We start from the raw sequence: 20615 nt of genomic DNA on the forward strand, positions 1-20615 counted from the left end.
TTACTAAGTTCAACCTTATGATGAATCTGACCCATCCCTCAGCGAGCACAGCCCCTGCTCAGCATCTCTAACCCTCCTGGAGAAGCTCCTGAGGTGACACAGAAGTCACAGGAGTGGTTAGAAAAGCCCCAGAGATGCCTCTGCTGGTTTTGCTGGCCTGGGTTGCTTGGTGAGGGGTGATGAGGGACCGTCCCTTGAGCTCAGCAGGACGCAGAAGTCATTTTCCTGGGGATAACAAACCGTCCCATCTCTGGAGGGAGCAGGGGGGATGCTCCTTGGGAACAGACAGGTTCCCAGCCTTAATCCAGAGAAGGGCAGTGGAGTGGGTGAGGGGTCTGGAGAGCAAATCTGATGAAGAGCAGCTGAGGGAGCTGGGGGTGTTCAGCCTGGAGGAGGCTGAGGGGAGACCTTCTCGCTCCCTACAGCTCCCTGAAAGGAGGGGGTAGCCAGGGGGGGTTCGGTCTCTCCTCCCAAGGAACAGGCCATGGGACAAGAGGAAACGGCCTCAAGTTGCACCAGGGGAGGTTTAGGATGGATTTTAGGAAAAACTGCTTCACTGAAAGGGTTGTCAAGCATTGGAACAGGCTGCCCAGGGCAGTGGTGGAGTCACCATCCCTGGGGGTATTTAAAAGCCGGGCAGACGTGGTGCTGAGGGACACGGGTTAGTGCTGGGTTTGGTCAGTGTTGGGCTGATGGTTGGACTCGATGATCTGAAAGGTCCCTTCCAACCTGGACGATTCTATGTGAACGGTGGGCAGCACGGTACCGGAGCACCCGCACCCCTCCTGCCATTGCAGGAGCTTCGGGCCGCCGCCGGGGTGGGAGGGTACAGCCCCTAACGACCCCCGGGGGGGCTGGTTGGGCGGTGGCTCTCGGGTGACGGAGGACGAAGCGGGTGGCCCGGCCGGCGGATGCCCCGGTGGCCCCGGCCCAGGTCGCCCGCATCCCGCCGGGGGGCGGGGCCAGGGCGGGATGCACCGGTGACAGCGCCGAACGCAGCCGAGTCCAGCCGAACCGAGCCGAACTTCGGCAGGGTCCAGCCGAGTCCAGCCGAACCGAGCCGGACGCAGCCGAGTCCAGCCGAACCGAGCCGGACGCAGCCGAGTCCAGCCGAACCGAACCGAGGTGAGGAGAACCCTACCGCCGTGAGGGGCCGCGGCTCCGCGACCGCCCTCGCCCCCCGCCGATGGCTCCCCGCAGCCTCCCCGGTCCTTCCCCGCCCTCGCCGCCCCCCTCCCGTCCCCCGGGAAGGGTCCACCCTGAGCGGCGGCCCCGCCGGGCCCGCACGGCGGTGCGACCTCCCCGCTTCTCGCCCTGGCAGAGCCCCGGGACCGGCCGCGTTGCCTCATGGCTGGGAAGAAACTGATCGTGGTGTTCGGGACGACCGGTGAGTGCCCGGGGAACGGCCCTGGGGAGGGGGCGGGGGCGGGGCGGGGTCCGCACCTCCGGGAGCCCCGGGGCTGCCGGGCTGTGGCTCCGGCCGGTGGGAGGGGAGGGGGCGAAGGGCTTCGGAGCCCCCCGCAGCAAAAGGGTGTCGGTAACTTCCACAACACCCGGGCTCTGGAGCACGGTGGAGGGTCAGGGGGACATAGACTGGTGTGGGTTGGAAGGGACCTTAAAGCCCACCCAGTGCCACCCCCTGCCCTGGGCAGGGACACCTCCCACCACACCAGGTTGCTCCAAGCCCCGTCCAACCTGGCCTTGAACACCTCCAGGGATGGGGCAGCCACAGCTTCTCTGGGCAACCTGGGCCAGCGAACAGGGTTTGTTTCCAGGGCCTGGAAGGCGCCCGCCTGGCTGGAGCAGCAGCACAGGGAGGTGGCGGGAGGATGGGTTGGAGGGACTTGGTCCCTGTGCCCCAGGGAGAGCGTGGAGTCAGGCAGCTCCGTCTCGCAGTCCCGGCTCGTCCCAACTCCTTTTATCTGCAGAGCCCAGCTCTGAACAGGTCTGTACCTACAGGGGCTCACGGGGGCCACGTGGCCCGGGCTCTGCCTGGAAGATGGGACCTTCAAGGTCCGCGCAGTGACACGGAACCCTGTGAAGAAGAAGGCGAAGGACCTGAAGCAGAAGGGAGCTGAGGTCATGAAGGCGGATCAGGACGATGAGCCATCCCTGGAGCTGGCCTTGACAGGTGCTTACAGAGCCTTTATTGTCACCAACTTCAGGGAGCACTGCAGCAAAGAGAAAGAAATCGCGCAGGTATCTGTGATTGCTTTAACTGGGACCACGTGCAGAATGGCCTGGGAGGGGGAAATCGAGGGATGGCTGTGCGGCATCGGGGTGGGGGTCTTGGGACAGCTCGTAGTGCAGCCCTGCCAGCCTTGATTGTTTAAGTGGCCAGTCCGGAAAAGTCCCGAGGCCTCGCAAACAAACCAGATCCCACTTCTTGCAAAGCCAGAACTTGTTCCCTGTCCCCTCACAGCCAGGTGGCTCCAGGATCTGGTGCCTTCAGGGAGGTGTTAAATGCCACAAGACTTGGTGTGGCAGAGAGCACTGCCTGGGAGTCAGAGTAGCAGGAGTGGAAAGACTCGACTCCATAGAGGCTTCCCGGGGCTGAGCCAGGGCTGTCGCTGCCTGCAGTCCTGTAGATCCCTGCGCATGCAGCTTTGGGGCCAAAATATGCTGAGGTATCAGAAATCCCAGGGCCTTCCTCAAGGGCAGCGTTCATCCCTAGGACAGATTTCATAAGGTGGCACGATTGCCATACCTGCATGGCAGCGAACAGAAGATAAGATACATCAGGGCAGGTATGTTGGCACCAGCAGATCTTTAGGACTGGTGTTTGCATGCTTGGTGGAGGAGCTAGCACCAAAGCTGGAGGGTGTGTGGTCTTTCCGATGTAGGATGATGTCAGCAGAGGACTCTGCTCCACCTGGGCAACTCACAGGGCTCGCAGGGTTTGCTGAGAGTTCCAGCCGAGGGCTTGGGGTGCCAGATGCTGAGGAGCTTGCTCAGCTGGCATGTGTTGGATGCTGCCCTCCTGCCCAGTGCAATGAAGGGGAAGGGGGTGTGTGGGGATGAGGAGCCCTCCCGTCTATCCCACTCCCCTTTTCATGACCAGCTTCACCCTTCACCCAGGGAAAGCGGCTTGCTGACCTGTTGAAGTGCCTCAGTCTGCGCCACGTCTTGTACAGCGGCCTGGAGAACGTGAAGCAGCTGATGGGGGGGCGGCTGGAGGTGCTGCACTTCGACGGTAAAGGCGTGGTGGAGGAGTACTTCCAGAAAGTTGGTGTCCCCACCTCCAGCATCCGACTGCCGTTCTACTTCGAGAACTTCCTCTCCATCTTCAAGCCGCAGAAGGCTGCACAGGGAGATACCTATGTCCTGGGTAAGATGGGACCTCTTGCTCTCCAGGTCACTGTCCCATAGTTCTCACCTGCTCCCACTGGGCAGAGGCTCACTGAGGGGTGGAGGAACCACCAGGGCTGCAGACTGATGGGGAAAAGAGGCCTGTGCCAGCTTGACCACAGCGAATTGCAGCTACGTTATGGTCCTGCAGACCCCATCTTTGGTGGCCTGCAAGAAGTAAGTGAGATCCCAGTCCTGTCTCTGGTGCTGGGGTCTGCTCTGCGGATCCCAGAGTGTCTCTGGACACCCCGTCTCTCTGCAGTTGGGATGTTGGAGGTGGGGCTGCAGATCCAGGTGAGTCACGGTGCCGCTCTGGCTGCTCACAGTCTCTTAGCTCAGCCCTGCAGGTGTTCTTGTGGCTTGCCACGCTGGTGGGTGCTCTCAGCTCTTCCTCACCTCATGTTCAGAGGTTGGGTGTTGAAAATTCCAGCTGTACCTGTGCTCTGACTGGAATCAGTCTCTCCCCTACAGCACTGCCCATGGGGGACGCCCCCACGGATGGGATGGCGGTGGAGGACGTTGGGCCTGTTGTGGTTTGCCTGCTGAAGTCCCCAGAGCAGTACGTAGGCGGAGTGATCGGGCTCAGCGCTGGGAAGCTCACCGAGGCAGAGTATGCCGCTGTCCTCTCCCAGCAGACGGGCAAGACCGTGAAAGCCAGCAAGGTAGAAAGCGTCCCTTGATGTTTGTGATGTTCTTGAGGTGGGAGGGAGCTGTCTCAGGGCCACCTTGGGGCAGTGGGGGGACAATCCTTGCACCTTCCCAACAGCTAGGAGCTCCGCAGCTCCCTGCCCAGTCCGGGCTGCGGGTGGGCACCCCAGCAGCACTCCCAGCCCCTCCTGTTGGTCTGGAATCATGGTGGGTCCTGTACAGGGGCTGAGCATGGACAGCAGTGACAAAACGAGTGCTGGTCTGCCCCGGTAGCCAGGTCAGGAGCTGCTGGGGTGAAGGACCCTCATAGCTTGGTGTATGGGTTTGGTACGACGCAGCACTGGTGTCCAGGATTAGTCCCGCTGCCCCTGCATGCGGCTGGAGCACGTGCTGGCCCTGAAACCGCCTTGTCGGTATTGTCACTGGGACGACTCATGCCTGTGGAGCGCGGGTGCGCCTGGGCAGGTCCATGCCTGGCTGTGAGGGATAGCCAAAGCAGGAGGTCTCCAGAAGAGCCAGGGTTCAGCAGTCGCTAATAGGGCTGGGCACCTACAGAACAGGTCTCTGCTGCATGCCACTCCTTCAGCACATCACCCTTGCTGTGTCACCCTTACAGTGCTCCTGGCCTCTTCCTTGCCCCAGGACTTCTTTTTATTTTTCGTTTGTGCTTTGGCTCTGCTGCTCCCCTCGGGCCACCGATGCAAAGGCCAGAGGGGCGCGGTAGCTCCCTGCTTCGACAACAAAGCACTTTTCAGCAGAAACAAAGCACCTCTGATGCTCTCTGCAGGTTCTGCTCTCCCAGGGACAAATAAGCAGCTCTTTTCTCCCCAGGGCCCCAGCACGGTGCAGAAGTGCGGTGGTTCATCCTTCGCTTTGGGCAGGGAAGGTGGGTGCTGGGGTGCCAGGGGCAGCCTGGGTTGCTCGGGGTCTCCAGAGCTCTCCTGGATCCTGGTTTCTGGAACCCCTCAGCCACGGTCTGTGCCTCGGTGCAGAGAAAGACCCCCCTCGTAGCTGCTCTGGGCCTCTGCGGTGTGCCTGAGCTGGGTGCTGGGCTGTTGCCTGCCAGGCTGGGCTGCAGAGTGCCCAGCAGCCCTGCCCTGCTGGTGGCTGCGGCTTCGGCAGGGGCACCTGGCTGGGGACAGACCCAGAATAAGCTCCTGAACATCTGTGCAGTGTGATTTCTCCACCATCACCCCCTGACCCCTTCTCACGCCGCCCCTGGAGGAGGGGGTGGGCTGGGGGGACTGGGGTCAGCACTGACTGTGAGACACCGGTCTGCATCATCCCACCAGCGGGCTCTGGCGAAGGCTTTCCCTTACACAACCCCAGCTGAGCAGCAGAGCCCTCCTCGCCATTGGAAATAACACGGCAGCTCCTCAGCTTCCCTGCGTGGTGTAAGGGAAAGGCCCCCGCAGCCTCTGCCCTGCCAAGACGGCATTTTTTCCCCCACTCTTTTTGCAGATCTCCCCAGAGGAGTACGACAAAGGCGGGCTCCCCGGGGCCAAGGAAATGGCTGCCATGTTCTGTTTCTATGCCCTGAAGCCAGACCGCAACGTGGACCTGACCATGAAACTCAACCCCAAGGCCCACACCTTCCCTCAGTGGGTGGTGGACAACAATGCCACTTTCTGACCCGTCCACCTCAGCTTCTGCAGCCGGCACAGGCCGAGGTGAGCCGCGCTGAGCCGTGCTGCCTTTCCTCTCTACCCTGGTGAAAGGCTGACCCTGCGGGAACTGGGAAGAGCTTTGCTCTGTGCGTGCGCTCCAGGGCTCCCCTGCGACTTGGTTGAGCCTGCTTTAGACTAGGACACGAGGAAAGGCTGTACTGCTGCAGGCACGCAGGTGGGAGAAGCACTACTTTTGCAGGGAGGTGTTTGTTTAGTGATTCTGGGTGTTTTCGCGATTGTAGGGTGGTGGCGGCTTGTTTTCCCTCTTTCCCAGGCAGCTCTGAGCGTGCAGCACCACTCCGTGGGCTGAACTTGTAGTGCCTCCGGGCCCCAAAGTGCAGAGAAGGCGGTGCTGCTGCTCCAGGTACCCACAGCCAGCGCTGCTGCGGGATCCTCGGCGAACAGAAACCACTGGGTTTCTCAGTGGGCCGGGTTCAGGCTGCGCAGATGAGCCGGCGGGCAGAGCAGCGAGACCTTAGCACCACGCTGGCAAAGGGGACTGTGCTGTGAGTTCCTGCACCGTGTAACATGAAAGCTGAACCTCATTCCTCAACTCAGCCCGCTCTGGGCTCCCAGAGCTAATCTCAATCACTGTCCTTGTGAGCCGAGTAAAACCTCTGCAAGACTGCAAACCATAGGATTTAAGGCTTAAAAAGCTCCTTCCCCTGCACTGGTTCACACCACCATATCTTAAGGTACTCCTTGGCACCCTGCAAACGTGCTTAAAGTCAGTCGCAGCCACCAGAGAGGTGCTCAATACATCGAGCCCTCTTCTGTCCTTTCTGAGAGACCTTAATTCCTGCGACTGCGGGAGGGAAAGGGGGCGACAGTCACGGCTGGAAGAGCAGACAAGGCAGCGAGGCACAGCACGTGTTAAATATCTTTATGAAGTCAATCTTATTTACATGGATACAGAATCACTTTACAGACAGTTTAATCAGGAGGCAACGCGTGCTTTATTTCAGCAAATTAAGAAGGGCAAGACTACGACATGTCCTCGTTTAACTGGTCGATTAGTACGTGGGCTGATGGTACCTGCACGGTATAACTAACAACAGCGGGCTACGGTTACCATGAAAATACTCACTGCAAGAGCTCGACTCCGCCTGGAAGGAGTGATCCACTTCACTTGTATTCTCACACACGTAGGAACAACGACTCTTTGACCAATCACTTACGCTACGGATGTTGTGCTAATGTAATAAAAGACTTTGTCCCAAACTGGCAAAGGGCTTGGTGATAAACTTGTACCCATTCAGAAGCGACAGCGTTTGTGTGTTGTAACTTTAGTTAATTTGGGAGGGGTGGGGGAGGAAAACCTGAGGCAAAGTGCAGATTCCATCACTGCTCTTTGTGCAGGAAATCAGCAGGACTAAGACAGCCCGCGGTGGCTGAGGGAGCGAGGGCAGCCGGGCTCTGGAGTCCCAGCCAGAGGGAGACTTCCCCCTCAGAGAGCTGTGCGGGACAGCCAGGGGCTTAAAACTCACTGACCCACCCAGTCTCCTGGGAGAAGATGAGCGGTGATGAGTTCACCGAGCACATCTAGCATTCAGAAGGGCACCTGAGCGAGCAGCAGCCATCTCAGCCTCTGTACAGCAAACTGCTCCGCTCTGTGCTGGAAGAACAATTTTTATTTCACATTTCCACTGTTTTGGATTCTAAGACTTCCATTTTTACCAAATAAGCTTCCAGCAGCAGTAGGGACTGCGGAGCGACCTCGAGAGAGCGCCACAATTCTGCAAAGCTGGCCTTTTCCTTCATTACCGTTTCCTAGGACGGTGGGTGGGTTTTTGTCTCATGATGGTTGTGGGTGTCTCGGTGGTCTGTAGCCTCTCCAGCTGGGATTCTCACTGTGCCGCTGCCTGACCTCCTCCGCTCGCCAGAGCCCGCTGCCAGAAAGATTCGCTCCCGACTGCAAAGACAATCTGCTGCCGCTGGCTCTTAGTTTCCAGTAGAACGCTTCCCTGCGGTCCAAGCAAGAGAGAAGTTCAGCCTTTCCGGACCGAGCCCACCTGAGGCACGCAGCCCCTCCCCACCTGACCACGCTCTGTCAGCCACGCGGGGGACAGACAAGTTTTGAAGCCTGCGGTGACAAGAAGCTGAGCCCCTGGAATCCAAGACACCAGTGTCTGCCAGAGGTGACGTCAAGCCTGCAGCGCTCCCTCACAGCAGGCCGACGCCAGCTAAATGGCACCCTGAGGTAGAACACTGCCCTCGTTTGTGTGGCGGGGGCTTTGCTGTGCTTTACGACAAAGACCGATTCCTTCCTGGTGCCGTAAGCCCCTGGTAGGGGTGAGTCCAGCCTGAGCCTCCCTGTAAGCCCGGGCTTTGGGCTGGAGGCAGAACTGCCCAGTTTCAGCTTTACCAGCAAACGGGAACCCCCTCGGTGCTATAAATCGGGTACAGCCACTGAGCGGAGAAGGGAGCAGAGCTGCAGGGGAGGCCAGCAGCCTCCCTGAAGATGTATCCAGCATTTTTGCTGCTTTTTGCTGCAGCAACAATGCCATTTAATCCCTGGCTTTTTGCTCCAGGCCACAGGGGACAGCTAGGGCTTTTCACACCAGTGGCTGGAAGGCCTGAGGCTAAGTGAGAAGCAAAGCTGGGCTTTTGCTGCTTCTACCTCCCAAGAGGTGCAGGTTCCGCTTAGTGTGGGGGAAAGACGACAACAAAACACAAGAGGCCTCCTACCTCGGACGGGGTGTCAGGAGCTAAACATTTTCTTAAGTTTGGAAAGGAATCCCTCCTTGTTCTCCTCAGCCTCAGGCCTATCCCCGCCTGCGGCAGCGCTAGCCTTGGCCCTGCCACCTGGACACAAACAGCAAAGGGCTGCAGTCAGATACATCTCCCACCAGTAGCCAGCACCCCTGACGAAGCGAGAGGGTTATTTTAGGTGGGGAACAGTCAAGACAGCTGGTTTTGCCAGCATCCTCCTGGACAGGGCCACAGCTGGCAGCGGTACTGGACCACTTGCAGTGAAAGCACTGGAGAGCCTGGACCCCAGAAGCAGAAGACAAGACCGTGAGCCCAGGTGACACCGTTCCCTTCCCCTCTCCCCAGCCCTCCAACTGGTGAGGGAATTCTCTGCTGCACAATCGAGACAGGGACCCCACAGGCTTTGGAAGCAAGCACTTGGAATGAAAGTCTGCCACTAAAAACAAGTTGTTAGCTTGGCTGCAGCCAGCCATGGCTTTACAGGGGAAAAAAAAGCTGTATTGGTGGTCCCTGGAACAATCTCTCCTCCTGCCTCATGGTCATGCCGTGACCCTTTCGAGCAAAGCAGTGCAAAACCACACCAGGAGCCTGCTGCTCGTGATTTCAAGCAATGCTCAAACAGTATCAAGGGGAAAATGAACTCGGCCTATAATGAAAAAGGCTACAAGCATTCCAAAACAAGAGTCCAGATAAGGAATCTTACTGGACGCAACGACCATAATTTCCCTGTACGAACAGGTCCTGAGAAGTTTTGTCCCTCCAGAAGTGGCTACAGCAAGACCAAAAGACGGAGACCTCTTTGCTAATCTGCCTTTTCTACAGTAAAACTATGAATAACAAGACCCCCAAATCCTCCTCAAGCTTTTTTTGCGCACAGAGAACACAAAGTCCAGTCGCCCCCGTCCTCCCGCAGCTGAGTCCCGAGCTCAGACTGATGCAATGGTGTGAAATACCGAGGCCTGCGGCAGAACACGCCTCCATCCACTCCGGGTATTTCTGCTTCCCAGAGCAAGGACAGGCTTTCAGCAACAGCCTGTATCTACACTGCAAACTACTGGGGTTTTTAATCCACCTTGCTGCTTAATTGTTGTAAAAACTGGCAGCTTTGCTTTTTATAAAACAAGTTTAGAGAGCTTTTTTTTTTTTCCCTTTGGCACATAAATGCCTTTTAAAAGCTGGAATGAAACTTGTGTGTCTAGAGATCTCTCCCCTTCCCCCCAAGGCTGACCTTCAATGCTTAGTCTCAGCAGAAAAGACATAATTTCTGTGTTACAAAAGCACTTAAAACACACAATTGCTCAATCGAAATTTTTAATCTGGGGCTGAAGAGCAGCTCTACGAAGCTCCCAGCTGACTCCGCTCCCTCCATCACGCTGGACGCTGTCTCCTGACTGGAGCCAACACTCAGCACCATGAACATTTCTCTGCCAGGTTCCCCCATGTGCAGGCAGTACGGCTTGGAGCAGCCTCGACAGCAGCGCTCCCCTTCAGCTTTCAAGGAGAAACGTCCCCGCTGCGCTCAGAAGCGCAACAGATCAGCTCACACAGATAACTGGCCTGGAGCACATTCTCTTTTTCTACCTTTGCTGCTAAAACAAGTTACTCCTGGCACAGAGGCAGAAGCTGGGACAGAAGGCATGCATCACCGCAGCGAGACTCACCACAACTTGCCAGGAGCCTGGAGTACCTCAATACCCGCTGTCTATTCGTGCACAGATTTGCCCAGTAAGTATTCGAGTAAAGCTTTCTGGGAAGAGGTGGCCTCCTTGCTTTGTGCTACAGCCTATTAACATCCCACTAAAACTATTTCCAAAAGAACACGCTCGGCAGGTAGTGCTGAAACGCTGTCTGAAGGTGACCCCGGCTCACCTTCCTCCCCAGGAACCCTCGGGAAGCACTCTGTGCTCCCACGCCAACTCCAGGAGGAAGGAGCCCCAATTCCCACCGCTCACCTGATGCTGTGTTTGTGACGCCGTTCACTGTGCCCTCCACATCTGCCTCGTCCTCGGCATAGCTCATCATTAAGGCTCTCTGGCGATCCGTCAGCCTCCTGTGGGTCGAAGACAGAGGCGTTGGTTACGGCTGTCTTTAGGGACAGATGTATCTACAAGAGGCAGCTACTGGAAGTAGAAGATGAATACACCTGCCATACACTGAGAATCCCTACGGCGCTCTTAGAATTAGCGACCTATAAAGAATAAGCCCCAGTGGAAGAGCAGAGATACAACCCACCGCATTTCATCAAACCACAGCAAAAAACCAAAATATTTCGAACGGCTGAGAAGAACCGTGCAGAACTGCAACACAAGATGTATCTGTTGGGGACATCTCAGGAAATGAACTCCCTTGCCGATACAAGCAGCGATACAAGCTAAAAAGTTTCCCTCACCACAGTCTGAAAAGCAACTGCCAAGGAGTTCAGTTCCTTTGAGCTGTAGGTGTGAGAGCACAGACGCGTTACAAGCCAGAAAACTGAATTTATGTAACCCAGATCCAGACAGAATCGCAGCCAGCCCGGCAAATACGCAGGTGAAGAATTACTTCTGTACTTCCAGGGTTTAGGATTTTTTGAGATGCGTTGCCAAATGGTGTTACTGAAAAAAAGTCTACCTCACATGAGAATTAAAAGCAGAGTAAGAAATTAACGATCTTGATAAAGTAGTAAGGAATTTTCACAAAAATCTCTCTCGACATTTCTTGCAAGAAGTTGAAGCTTACACAGAAACTTGTATTAGCTCTACTTACTGAGGAACTTTTATCTTTATGTGAATGTAGTGGTCTCCGTAGCCGTAACTGTTAACCTTGGGAATGCCTTTCCCACTCATTCGAATTCTCTGGTCTGGCTGAATACCAGGGGGTATCTACGAACACAGAGGTATCACATTTATTACTCTGCTTTAACCATTGATATCCTAATTGTCTATAAAAATTAACTACTTCTCCAGCAAGCTTCGAAGTAGGATGGGAGAGATCTGTTACGTTCGTGCATGTGGGTACGTTCAGAAGCTAAGTCAGGAATGACGGAAAAGCTTCTGAAGGAACGAGTGAAGAACCTCATATGGTCTATAGACCTTGGATGGGATTTGTCCGGTAATCCCAATCCACCCGGCCCTTCCGCTCCCTGTCCCTACACCGCGACAGGAAAGGAGGTGTGACCAAGCAGGTCACAAACTACCCGACACTCAATCCTGAAGAAGCCTGAAAGGCTTAGGAGACTTAGGAGATCTGCACCACCTTTGCAGCAAAGGAGAACTCTCTGCTGTCCCACACTGATTTATGCCCAAGCTCTTCCCCATAATGGTACTTACCGTGATATTGATTGTCTCGTACAAGCCTTGACATCTGGCTGTGCCTCCCAGAACAGCCTGTGCTATTGAAATAAGGAGGTCCGAATGGATATCTGCTCCGTTTCTTCTGAACACAGAACTTTTCTGAACCTAAAAGGCAGGCAGTTCCAAAGAGAAGTCAGCACGCAATACCACAAAGTTCTCACGGTGAACCGCTTTGAAGGTTCTCAGAAGAAAACACACCAGAATGCTGTAGTCAGGCCCTTTACCATCCACAAACTGCATGGTTAAGACATGTAAGTTAATGTTCAGTCTTTCAGAAAAACACAGATCTTGACATAACCGTAATTAGCCAGACGCTTAGGAGGATGCCTGCTTCCTGTCTCAGCAACTCCCTTCCCTAATCCTGTTAATTTATCAGTGTCAGTACGATTCTGCGGAGACAGAGAAGACGCTGCTTTGCCCTGTACCCCAAACAGGGGAAAGCCAGAAGAGAAGAGGGAGACGAGCACCTTTGCAGCGGCCCCACAGGCTGGAAGAGAATTAAATCCTGCACCACAAAAAAGGCACTGAAAGAAATTTTCTCCTCGACAGAGATGCATGTGACAGGATACCTACAGGAGAAGAGCTACAAAATGTGTGCAAAGCAGCACTTAACGTGTATCTGCAAAAGAAAACTTGTCCATGCCTCCTGTGGGCATTCCCACAGCCCTCCTCAGCACTCCCGCTCCCAAGCAGACGGCTCCTTCGCATTTCCAACTCAGAGACTTGAGACATGAAGAACCTACTCTGCATTTTGATGCCCGCTACTGTTAAGGGCCTCGTCCTGGAACAGGCAGCGCAATTCTTCACGAGCAGACTTAATGTTACGCCACTCGTTACAATGCAGATCTCCTGCTATCTCAGAAAGTTCACGGGGATCAGGTTACCTCAGCTGTTTCAAAGGATCACTCGCTCTTCCTCCTCCGTCCCCCATTCAGTCAGTTGCGAAGGGAACAAGCAACCAATTTCATTACTGAAAACAGCCAACAATATAACGATACGTACCCTGAACGTAATGAAAATTTCTTTCTTCCCCACGGGCATCCGAACTGTCTGCCCGTCCTCAACGCCTGCAATCGGAAAGGAAAAAAACGAGGGAATGTCACCTTGTGTTACAACCCATGTGTTACTTAATACCTACAACTCTTGCCATCCCCAAAAGCCAGCCACCACAGCAGCACCCGCATATCCAGCAGCAGGAGGCACAAGACCTACCGGCGAGCAGCACAGTAACACTCTCCTCGGGAGCCCAGGAGCTGTGGCCAAAGGAAGGAGGTGTCAGCACACGTTTATACCTCTGAGGTGACCACTACGCCCCAAGCAGGCTCAATCCCTACGGAATTCTCTAGGGAAACGCACTGGACTAAGGAATACCGAGCAGCCTCCACAAGCTGCAGGGAAATTACAGGCTGCTCACCTTGGGCAGTATCAAAGAAGCAAGTCTTCAGCCCCACCACTCATTTTATCCTCTCTGGTGAGGAAGGCCATCAGCACACTTTTTGGAGCCAAGCTAAGGCTTTCAGGATTCCCACCCTCTCCCCAGGCTTCACCAAGGACAAATGAAAGACCCAAGGCAACAAAACCTTTTGAGAGTTTCACTCTTCAAATCCTGCCTAGAAGGATCCATGCCAAGAACCAGCATGGATCTTCCAGCTCAGGAAGGGCAAAGCAACCATTTATATCCATGGCCAGAAAGTTCGGCTCCTTACTAGCCCTTTCAAATGCCAAGCTATCAACCTGCTTCGTTCTTAAGATCACTGCGGCAAAACTCCTTACGACGCTTTCACATTTGTACCTGGCAGGGACCAGCCACGCTTTGGAGGCAAGTGCCTTGCTGTTGGCCGAGTGGAAGCAAATAACTACAGTTATTTAGCAGAGAGCAGGACACAAGTACAGCACTAACCAGCTGGCACGGGCACCATCACTGTCTTCCTCTGTTTGGTTTGCCCCGTTCCTCGACATACTACACACGGTGTTGTGATGATGGAACCACGACCGCTGCATCGTCGGCACGTAGATCGCATTACAAAAGGGCCGGTATTTATCGTCTCCTAGTGAAGAAAACACAGATCGTACAAATGTTTAGTACCAAAATGGTACTTTTCGCTTCTGCAGAGAACTGCCAGCAACTGGCCCAGCACATTTGAGTCCTCCTAATTGCACGTGCAGCCTGATGGGACAGTGATATCCTTTAGCAAGGGGTGGAGCAGAAAACTGGCTCAGAAATCCAAAGAGGCTGCTGCTTGTGAGAAGCTGGATGAGATTCAACTGCCATCGCGTTCTGATTTCCACTGGAAACCACCACTGCTATGAGCAAGTGTCTCGTGGCGAGGGGAAGGGAAACACAACACTTTCCATCTCTTGGCTTTAATGTGCCAGAAGGAACAAAGCTCCTTACAGTGCTATTTCTCAAGGAACTACAAACATCTGTATTTTGAGGAATCCAAGGACAATCCATTTGCATGAATTATTGCCAATATCCAGGAAAATGTTATGGAGACTAAACTATGGACTGAACTGTGAAAGCCACCCTCCAGATTGAAGCACATGAGGAAACAGAGGGAAGAGCTTGCAGTCTCCTCTGACCAGCTACACCCGTTCTGCGCCAAAAGGTCAGACTGACTGACAGTACCCATTTTGATGCATGGAAACTGAAAGCCTGAAGCTCCATCATAGAATGGTTTGGGTTGGAAGGGACCTTTAAAGATCCTGTAGTCCAACCCCCCTGCAACGAGCAGGGACATCTTCAACTAGACCAGCTTGCTCAAAGCCCCATCCAACCTGACCTGGAATGTTTCCAGGGATGGGGCATCTCCCACCTCTCTGGGCAGCCTGGGCCAGTGTCTCACCACCTCAGCGTAAAAAATGTCTTCCTTTTATCTAGCCTGAATCTCCCCTCTTTTAGTTTAAAGCCATTACCCCTCGTCCTATCGCAACAGGCCCTGCTAAAAAGCCTGTCCCCAGCTTTCTTATAAGCCCCTTCAAGGACTGGAAGGGGCTCTAAGGTCCCCCCCGAGCCTTCTCTTCTCCAGGCTGAACCCCCCAGCTCTCTCAGCCTGTCCTCACAGCAGAGGGGCGCATTTCTTTACTTACTGTAAGTAGCATGCATCTTCTTGTTTCATGGTTATCCTTAGGCTATCATCACCTTCCTCCTCCCTCCGCCCCTCAATTCAAAGTATCCCATTTAATGCCCAAGTCATTTCAGAACCGTTACATTATATAAATACGGTTTGCTTGATGTACGATACCGGCTGATCTAGCCCTGCAGGCTGCTGGTTTTAGCTGGGCAGAGCGCTACTTTAATAGAAAGAAAATCTTCCTAGTGCCTATTAACATCAAGTCCACATTAACTCAGCTTCACCCAAGATAAGCTGATGACTGTAGTGAGAATTTGTCGCTGTGGAAGGGACTGACTCGCCCCAACAAAGAAAAGCACAGCCAAACCGGTGTCTTAAGAAGCACTTACCATGCCAGTGCCATTGCAGTAGTGACAGCGCTGTGCTTTGGTACCAGGTTCGTGTCCTTTACCATTGCATCGCTCACAGGAGTCGTTGATGTTCACCACAATCTCCTTGTTCACACCTTTTGCAGCTTGGGTGAAGGTCAGTTCCATGATATACTGTACAGGAAACACGGACATCGATCTACAACTGATGCGCGACGGGGTCTTAAGCAGACTGAAACTGGCTCAGGCCAAATACCAAACAATGCTTAAAAGACATCCAGGTGACAGAGGGAGGGGGGAAGAAACAGATGGATGCACAACTCGTTCAGAAGGGTTTGCCTCATCTGTCTCATATAACTAAAGAAGGGGTACAAAAGGATAGCAGACATTACAGGAATGATGATTACACCAGTCTGATGAGCAGCTGGGTGGCAGAAACGAGATCTAAACATAGAAAAGGAAGTAAAAATACACATCCAGCGTTTTTCTGCTCTCAGGAAACCCCTTACTATTTGTCAAGGTGTTGTTTAATGGGAATGCAGCAGCAGGCCAGCGTGAAGGCTTTCAGTCCCAACGATAGCATCTGTTCTTCCTCAGTAAACTCTTTACTTAGCGAGGGAAGTCATCAGCAAAGATGACTGCACAAAATAGGAAATTCTGTTTATAATAAAAAGGTCACTTTTAGTAAAGCCAGCAGTACTGAATACCAAGCATTTCTGAAGGCAGCACGTGAACCAACACTGTCAGTACTTAACACAGCACTTAGCTGCAGTACAGAGAACAAGACATAGGCTTTGTTTTATTATGGGCTCCGCTGCAAAGTTAAGCCAATTAAGATGCAAAATTAAGCCAATTAAGCAGTCAAACCTAACGCTGGAAGGCTTGTTTTATGGTTAAAAGGTATTTTGTGGGTTTTAGCATTATAGATCAAAGCAGACATACGTAAATCAACGTACAGCAGAAAAGATGCCTCTACAATGATGGAATTGTTTGGCACCACCAACCGGTGTTAGCAAACACCGGAAGAAATAGCTGAAGTCCAGAAAAAATATTCTGTCTGGAGGCGTGAAGGATGTACCTACACAGCTTATCAAAAATACGTGACTCTCCCACCCGTACAGCGGGACACTCACGTGCTGACATTCCCAGAAGCAAATTCTTTACTTAAGCTCGCTCCCGGAGCGACCTGTGACAGACCAGTGTCCCCCTCCAGCTTTCGAGTTTTTCATTTCTCATTTTCATTACTCAGAAGATACAACGCACTTCATACCTCCTGTGGCTGGTCAAAGACATTCTGAAAATCGCCGAAAGGGGATCCCGAAAACTCTCCGAAGATTTTCCTGAAAAGCTCTTCCGGATCGATCGATGGACCGCTGCTCCAGTACTGCCGCCCAGCGCCGGCACCTGCCGCGCCAGGATCAAAACTAGCTGTGCCGTACGCATCGTACTGTTTCCGCTTCACTTCATCACTTAATACCTTCAAGGCGAAAGAACGATGCCATCAGGACACTGTACAGATCCCAAGCAACTGGACAGCCCCTATCTGCAGCACGGCGTCTTTCCGGAGAACTCAAGGCTACTGGCATTACCGCCTCAAGTCCACATTCTCAAACCTTCTTCTCCTGAGAAGGGCAATCCCAGCTCTCAGCAGCGTATGAATTACTGAAAAGCTGCCTCTTCCCGGGTATCTCTCAGCTTGTCATCGGGAAAATGACATGATCTTACTACTTTATAATAAGCAAGAATAACTTACACAATATATTAATCGTTAATGTATCGTGTGAAAGCTGGTGGCAAGAGTGCTGGGGTAAATTTGAAAACCAACGAGAGCAAAAACCAGCACAAGATGCCTGAACAAGCTGAAGAGCAGGAAAAAACAGGGCTGGGGAAGCGCAGTGGCAGGTACCTCTGTCTCAAACAGCTTGTACTGCCAACAGGTTGGTTGGTTTGTTTATTTAAGCTGACCGATAATTCCACGGCAGTGACCACTGCATCCCTGAGAGTCACTCACTGCTAAGAGCAAGCGCAAACTGAAAGAGCCCAAAACACATCCAGCTAAATCAGACACTTGGACTAAGTAATCTCCTGGAGACACCGTTGGCACAGAGGCACTCAAGCCTGAAGTACAAGACATCAAAATATAGCCACGGTTTTGCAGGAAACACACACAAGAAATGTTTCCCCCCGCCACCTGCCCTCCAATCTTTCCTCTTATTCATCACAATAAAACCCTGCATATTACCTCGTAGGCTTCTGCCAGCTGAGAGAACTTTTCTTTGGCTTTAGGGTCATCCTTGTTTGTATCGGGGTGGTATTTCTTTGCCAGCTAAAGGACAAAAATCAAACTATTAGAAACAAACAGAAGTCATTTACTTTAGCATGGCTCACATGCCAGGAAAAACGCGTTAAGACAGAGCCTGGCATTCACCATCTGTATTTGAGAGGACTAAACCCCTCACTTTCTGTTATCGTGCCAACATAAGGAACTACAGGAGCTGCTCCTGAATCTCCCAGCGATCCCAGGCCCTTCTGGAAGGAGACCTGAGATGACAGCGCAGACGACCCACGCCTCTGAGGAGCTCCCCGAACCGACGCGCCTGGCTCTCCCACCTCCCCCGGCCCCTCCGCACGCAGGGGTCCCGGAGCCGGGTGTGCTGGCTGGGGGACAGGAGAGGCGGCGGGGGCCGGGCCCCGGCAGCCCCGCGGTGGGACGTGCCTGGTAGTAGGCCTTCTTGATCTCCTTCTGGGTGGCGGTGCGGGGCACCCCCAGCACCTGGTAATAGTCCTCCTTGGCGCGGCCCGCGGCGCTGCTGTGGAAGAAGGAGGCGGCGGCGGCGGCGGAGCGCTTCGTCCCTGCGGGAGAGGAGGGCAGAGGGGCCGGGGGGTGAGGGCCGGCGGCGGGGGAAGGCCCCCGGCCCCCACACCACAGCCCGCGTTGAGGCCCCGTCTCACCGGCGACGCAGAGCCCGGCGCAGAGCGGCGAGAGGCGGCGTGCGGCGGGCAGGCCGCCCAGCCCCCGCAGGAGCCAGAGGAGCGGCGGCCGCCCGTCCCCTGGCCCGCGGCTCCGGAGGGCGGCGGCGGCGGCCGCCCCCAGCCACCGCGAGGAGCTCCCGGCCGCCATCTTGGCCCGCGCGCAGCAGGGCGCCTGCGCGGGAGGCGGCGGAGGGCGCAGCGCGCCTGCGCGGAACCCCCCGCGCCGGCCGGTACCGGGGCCGCGGGGCTGCGCATGCGCCGTGCCACCCCCGGAGAGAGCGGGGCGGGGGGGTGCGTGCGGTGGCGGCGACCGCGCTATTTCATCTGGCGACCCCGAATCCCTGCACCCCCCCCACCCTCGGGACGGTCGGCCCTATCTCCCCCCGCCCCGGGGTGTCTCCAGTGGCGGGGTTCTCAGGAGGGTCCCGGGGAGCCGCCGTACCGGGGTGTGGGGGGGTCTCTGCCCCGCTCACCGTGCCGGGACACCTCCCTGCGCTGGGGACAGCCCAGGGACAACGGGGGGGGGGAGGCGTGTCCAGCGCGGAGGGGCGGGGCTAAGCGAGGGCGTGTCCCGGGGCGGGGCCGGTGGTGGCGGTGGCGGCGGCGTCCCCGGAGCGGCTCGGTGCGACCGGAGCACCATGAACCGCTTCAAGGCGTCCAAGTTCCGGCACACCGAGGCCCGGCTGCCCCGCAGGGAGGTGAGCGCCGCGGGGCGGTACCCGCCGTCCGGTACCGGGGGGGTGGGCGCGGGGGCGGCGGGGCTGGGGTAGAACCAGCCCCGTAGCAGCGGTGGGGCGGCCCCGGGATGCCGGGGCTCCGGGTCCCGCTGCTGCGGCACCGCCGGGATGCCGGATCCCCCGGTACCCAGACACCGTTTCCCGGTCTCCAGGCCGCCGGTCCCCAGCCCCCTGTCCCGGTCCCCAGCCCCGTGCGATAGCCTCACCCGGGCGGCCCCTCCTTGCCACCCACCGCTTCCCACCCTGCCATCCACGGGGAGTCTGCAGCCGGGTGCCGGTGAGGGACCCCAGCCCTCTCCCAGGGCGGTGCGGCCCCCCCAGCCCTGAGCAGCTCCGGTGCCGCTGTCTTGGGGTGCCTGTCCCCGTGGTGGCCGGGCACCGGGCCCTGGCTGGCACAGGCGGTTGGCCCCCGGTTCGTGCTGCCAACTCGCCCATGCCTGGCACGCCCCGGGCAGTGTGGGCTTGCCCGTGCCAAGGGGAGAAGCATGCACCCCGAGCGTGAAGTGCTGGGCCCCGCTCCAGTCACCCTGCTTCCGCAGGCAAAGGGGAAGCGCTGGGGCCCCGCGGGACGGTGCTGAGCGCCATCACCCTGCCCGCTGGCTGCAGAGCTTGGCACCGCCGAGGCCGGGCAGGTCTGGTGGGTCTCACCGGGCTGTGGGGAGCCAGGTGGTACCCAGCTCCGGCCCATGAATTCCACGTTATTCCCCATGAATAACCAGCCCCAACCGTGCAGAGTGTCGTGATCCATCTCGGCTTGCGAAGAGATACCGGGATGGGGTGGGTTGTGCTGGGTGGGCCACATTGGGGAGCATTGTCAGGGCATGGAGCCCTTCCAGGGGGTCCCCAAGCTCGACACGCTCGGCATCTCCATAGCACTGTGGCCATGAGTGAGGTTGCCACTGCTCCGCCGTGGTGGAGCTGGGTGGTGGGATCCTGTGGGGCAGAGGGGAGCTGGCATGGCTAGAGCAGGGTCCCTGCCGGGGACAGCCCCATGTGGGGAAGGGACAGTGTGGACCACTTGCATGGCGCAGGCTGCTTTGGTCACCAGACATGCCAGGGTGGCACACAGGTGCGGGAAGTCGGTACCCTTTGGCATTGACCGTGTGGCCAGAAGAGGAGGGTTTATGCTGGGCAGGTGATGCTGCTAAAAATCTTTGCATCTTGTTGCCTTCCAAAAGAATTGGGGGCCCCCAAGGCCACGGAAATATCTGTCTCCCAGCCCTTGGACATCAGCGCTCTCCTTCCCTGTCCCTTCCTGGTCAAGGTGGCCTGTCCTGTGCTCGCACACCTCTGCACCCAAAACACCCCCCTCAGCTTCAACTGTAGGAGGCGACGTGGTGGCCCCTGTCATGGTGCCTGGCCTCGAGCATCCCAGCATCGGTGGGAACACCGAGGGACAGCATGCTCTCGCCCCAGTGTGCGGGGAGGCATCTGCTCTGCCTCCAGCTGCCTGCTCCAGGCTCGGCACACGGGAGGTGGCCTTTCCGAAAGGCATTTCCCACCCAGGCGTGAAACGGTGTCCCCGGGAAGCGAGGCCACGTCACCCAGCTTTGCGGGGGAGGAGGTGGGAGATGTACATCTCCTCTCAGAACCCATCTCGGGTGTCACAGCGGGAAACGATGTTTGTGTCCCTGGCCGAGCAGAGCGGCTTGTTTACGGAGGTGAAGGCAGACGCTTGACCTGGCTGGATCAGGAAGCGCAGTGTAAACACGAAGGATCAGATCTGAGTCGCTTCTCCCCTCCGGGCAGCGCCTGC

The 20615-nt window shown here is 56.0% G+C and overlaps 3 protein-coding genes across 3 annotated transcripts in view; 2 read left to right on the forward strand and 1 right to left on the reverse strand.

Annotated features, from left to right (window-relative positions):
* Positions 1-762: 762 nt before the first annotated feature.
* NMRAL1 (NmrA like redox sensor 1) lies at positions 763-6379 on the forward strand. Its single transcript, XM_063343313.1, is given in 7 exon segments — positions 763-1125; positions 1322-1387; positions 1960-1991; positions 1993-2199; positions 3079-3328; positions 3820-4010; positions 5458-6379. Coding segments are annotated over 7 exon segments (1131 nt in total). The 5' UTR covers positions 763-911; the 3' UTR covers positions 5629-6379.
* A 152-nt stretch (positions 6380-6531) lies between these two features.
* DNAJA3 (DnaJ heat shock protein family (Hsp40) member A3) lies at positions 6532-18316 on the reverse strand. Its single transcript, XM_063343312.1, has 11 exons — positions 18102-18316; positions 17866-18002; positions 17392-17475; positions 16420-16626; positions 15171-15323; positions 13608-13755; positions 12710-12774; positions 11684-11812; positions 11121-11236; positions 10328-10425; positions 6532-7627 (listed from the first exon to the last, which is right to left on the reverse strand). The coding sequence occupies exons 1-11, from the start codon at positions 18268-18270 to the stop codon at positions 7605-7607; spliced, it is 1329 nt and encodes a 442-aa protein (XP_063199382.1). The 5' UTR covers positions 18271-18316; the 3' UTR covers positions 6532-7604.
* Positions 18317-18655: 339 nt separating this feature from the next.
* The window catches only part of CORO7 (coronin 7), a 38694-nt gene continuing 36734 nt past the window's right edge, over positions 18656-20615 (forward strand). Inside the window, exon 1 of the mRNA XM_063343307.1 lies at positions 18656-18820. Coding sequence (XP_063199377.1) covers positions 18761-18820 — 60 coding nt within the window. The 5' untranslated portion in view covers positions 18656-18760. The remainder of the gene's footprint in view (positions 18821-20615) is intronic.

The sequence above is a fragment of the Chroicocephalus ridibundus genome, chromosome 8, assembly GCF_963924245.1.
Source record: "Chroicocephalus ridibundus chromosome 8, bChrRid1.1, whole genome shotgun sequence".
Taxonomy (NCBI): Eukaryota; Metazoa; Chordata; class Aves; order Charadriiformes; family Laridae; genus Chroicocephalus; species Chroicocephalus ridibundus.

Bases quoted from the DNA above. Each gene is read 5' to 3' on its own strand.
- DNAJA3 (XM_063343312.1), bottom strand. From the start codon at position 18,270: ATGGCGGCCGGGAGCTCCTCGCGGTGGCTGGGGGCGGCCGCCGCCGCC. The intron at 11,813-12,709 runs GTACGTATCGTT...CCTGCCTTTTAG, and splicing joins AAATTTTCATTACGTTCAGG to GTTCAGAAAAGTTCTGTGTT. The intron at 11,237-11,683 runs GTAAGTACCATT...CTGTGTTCGTAG, and splicing joins ACGAGACAATCAATATCACG to ATACCCCCTGGTATTCAGCC.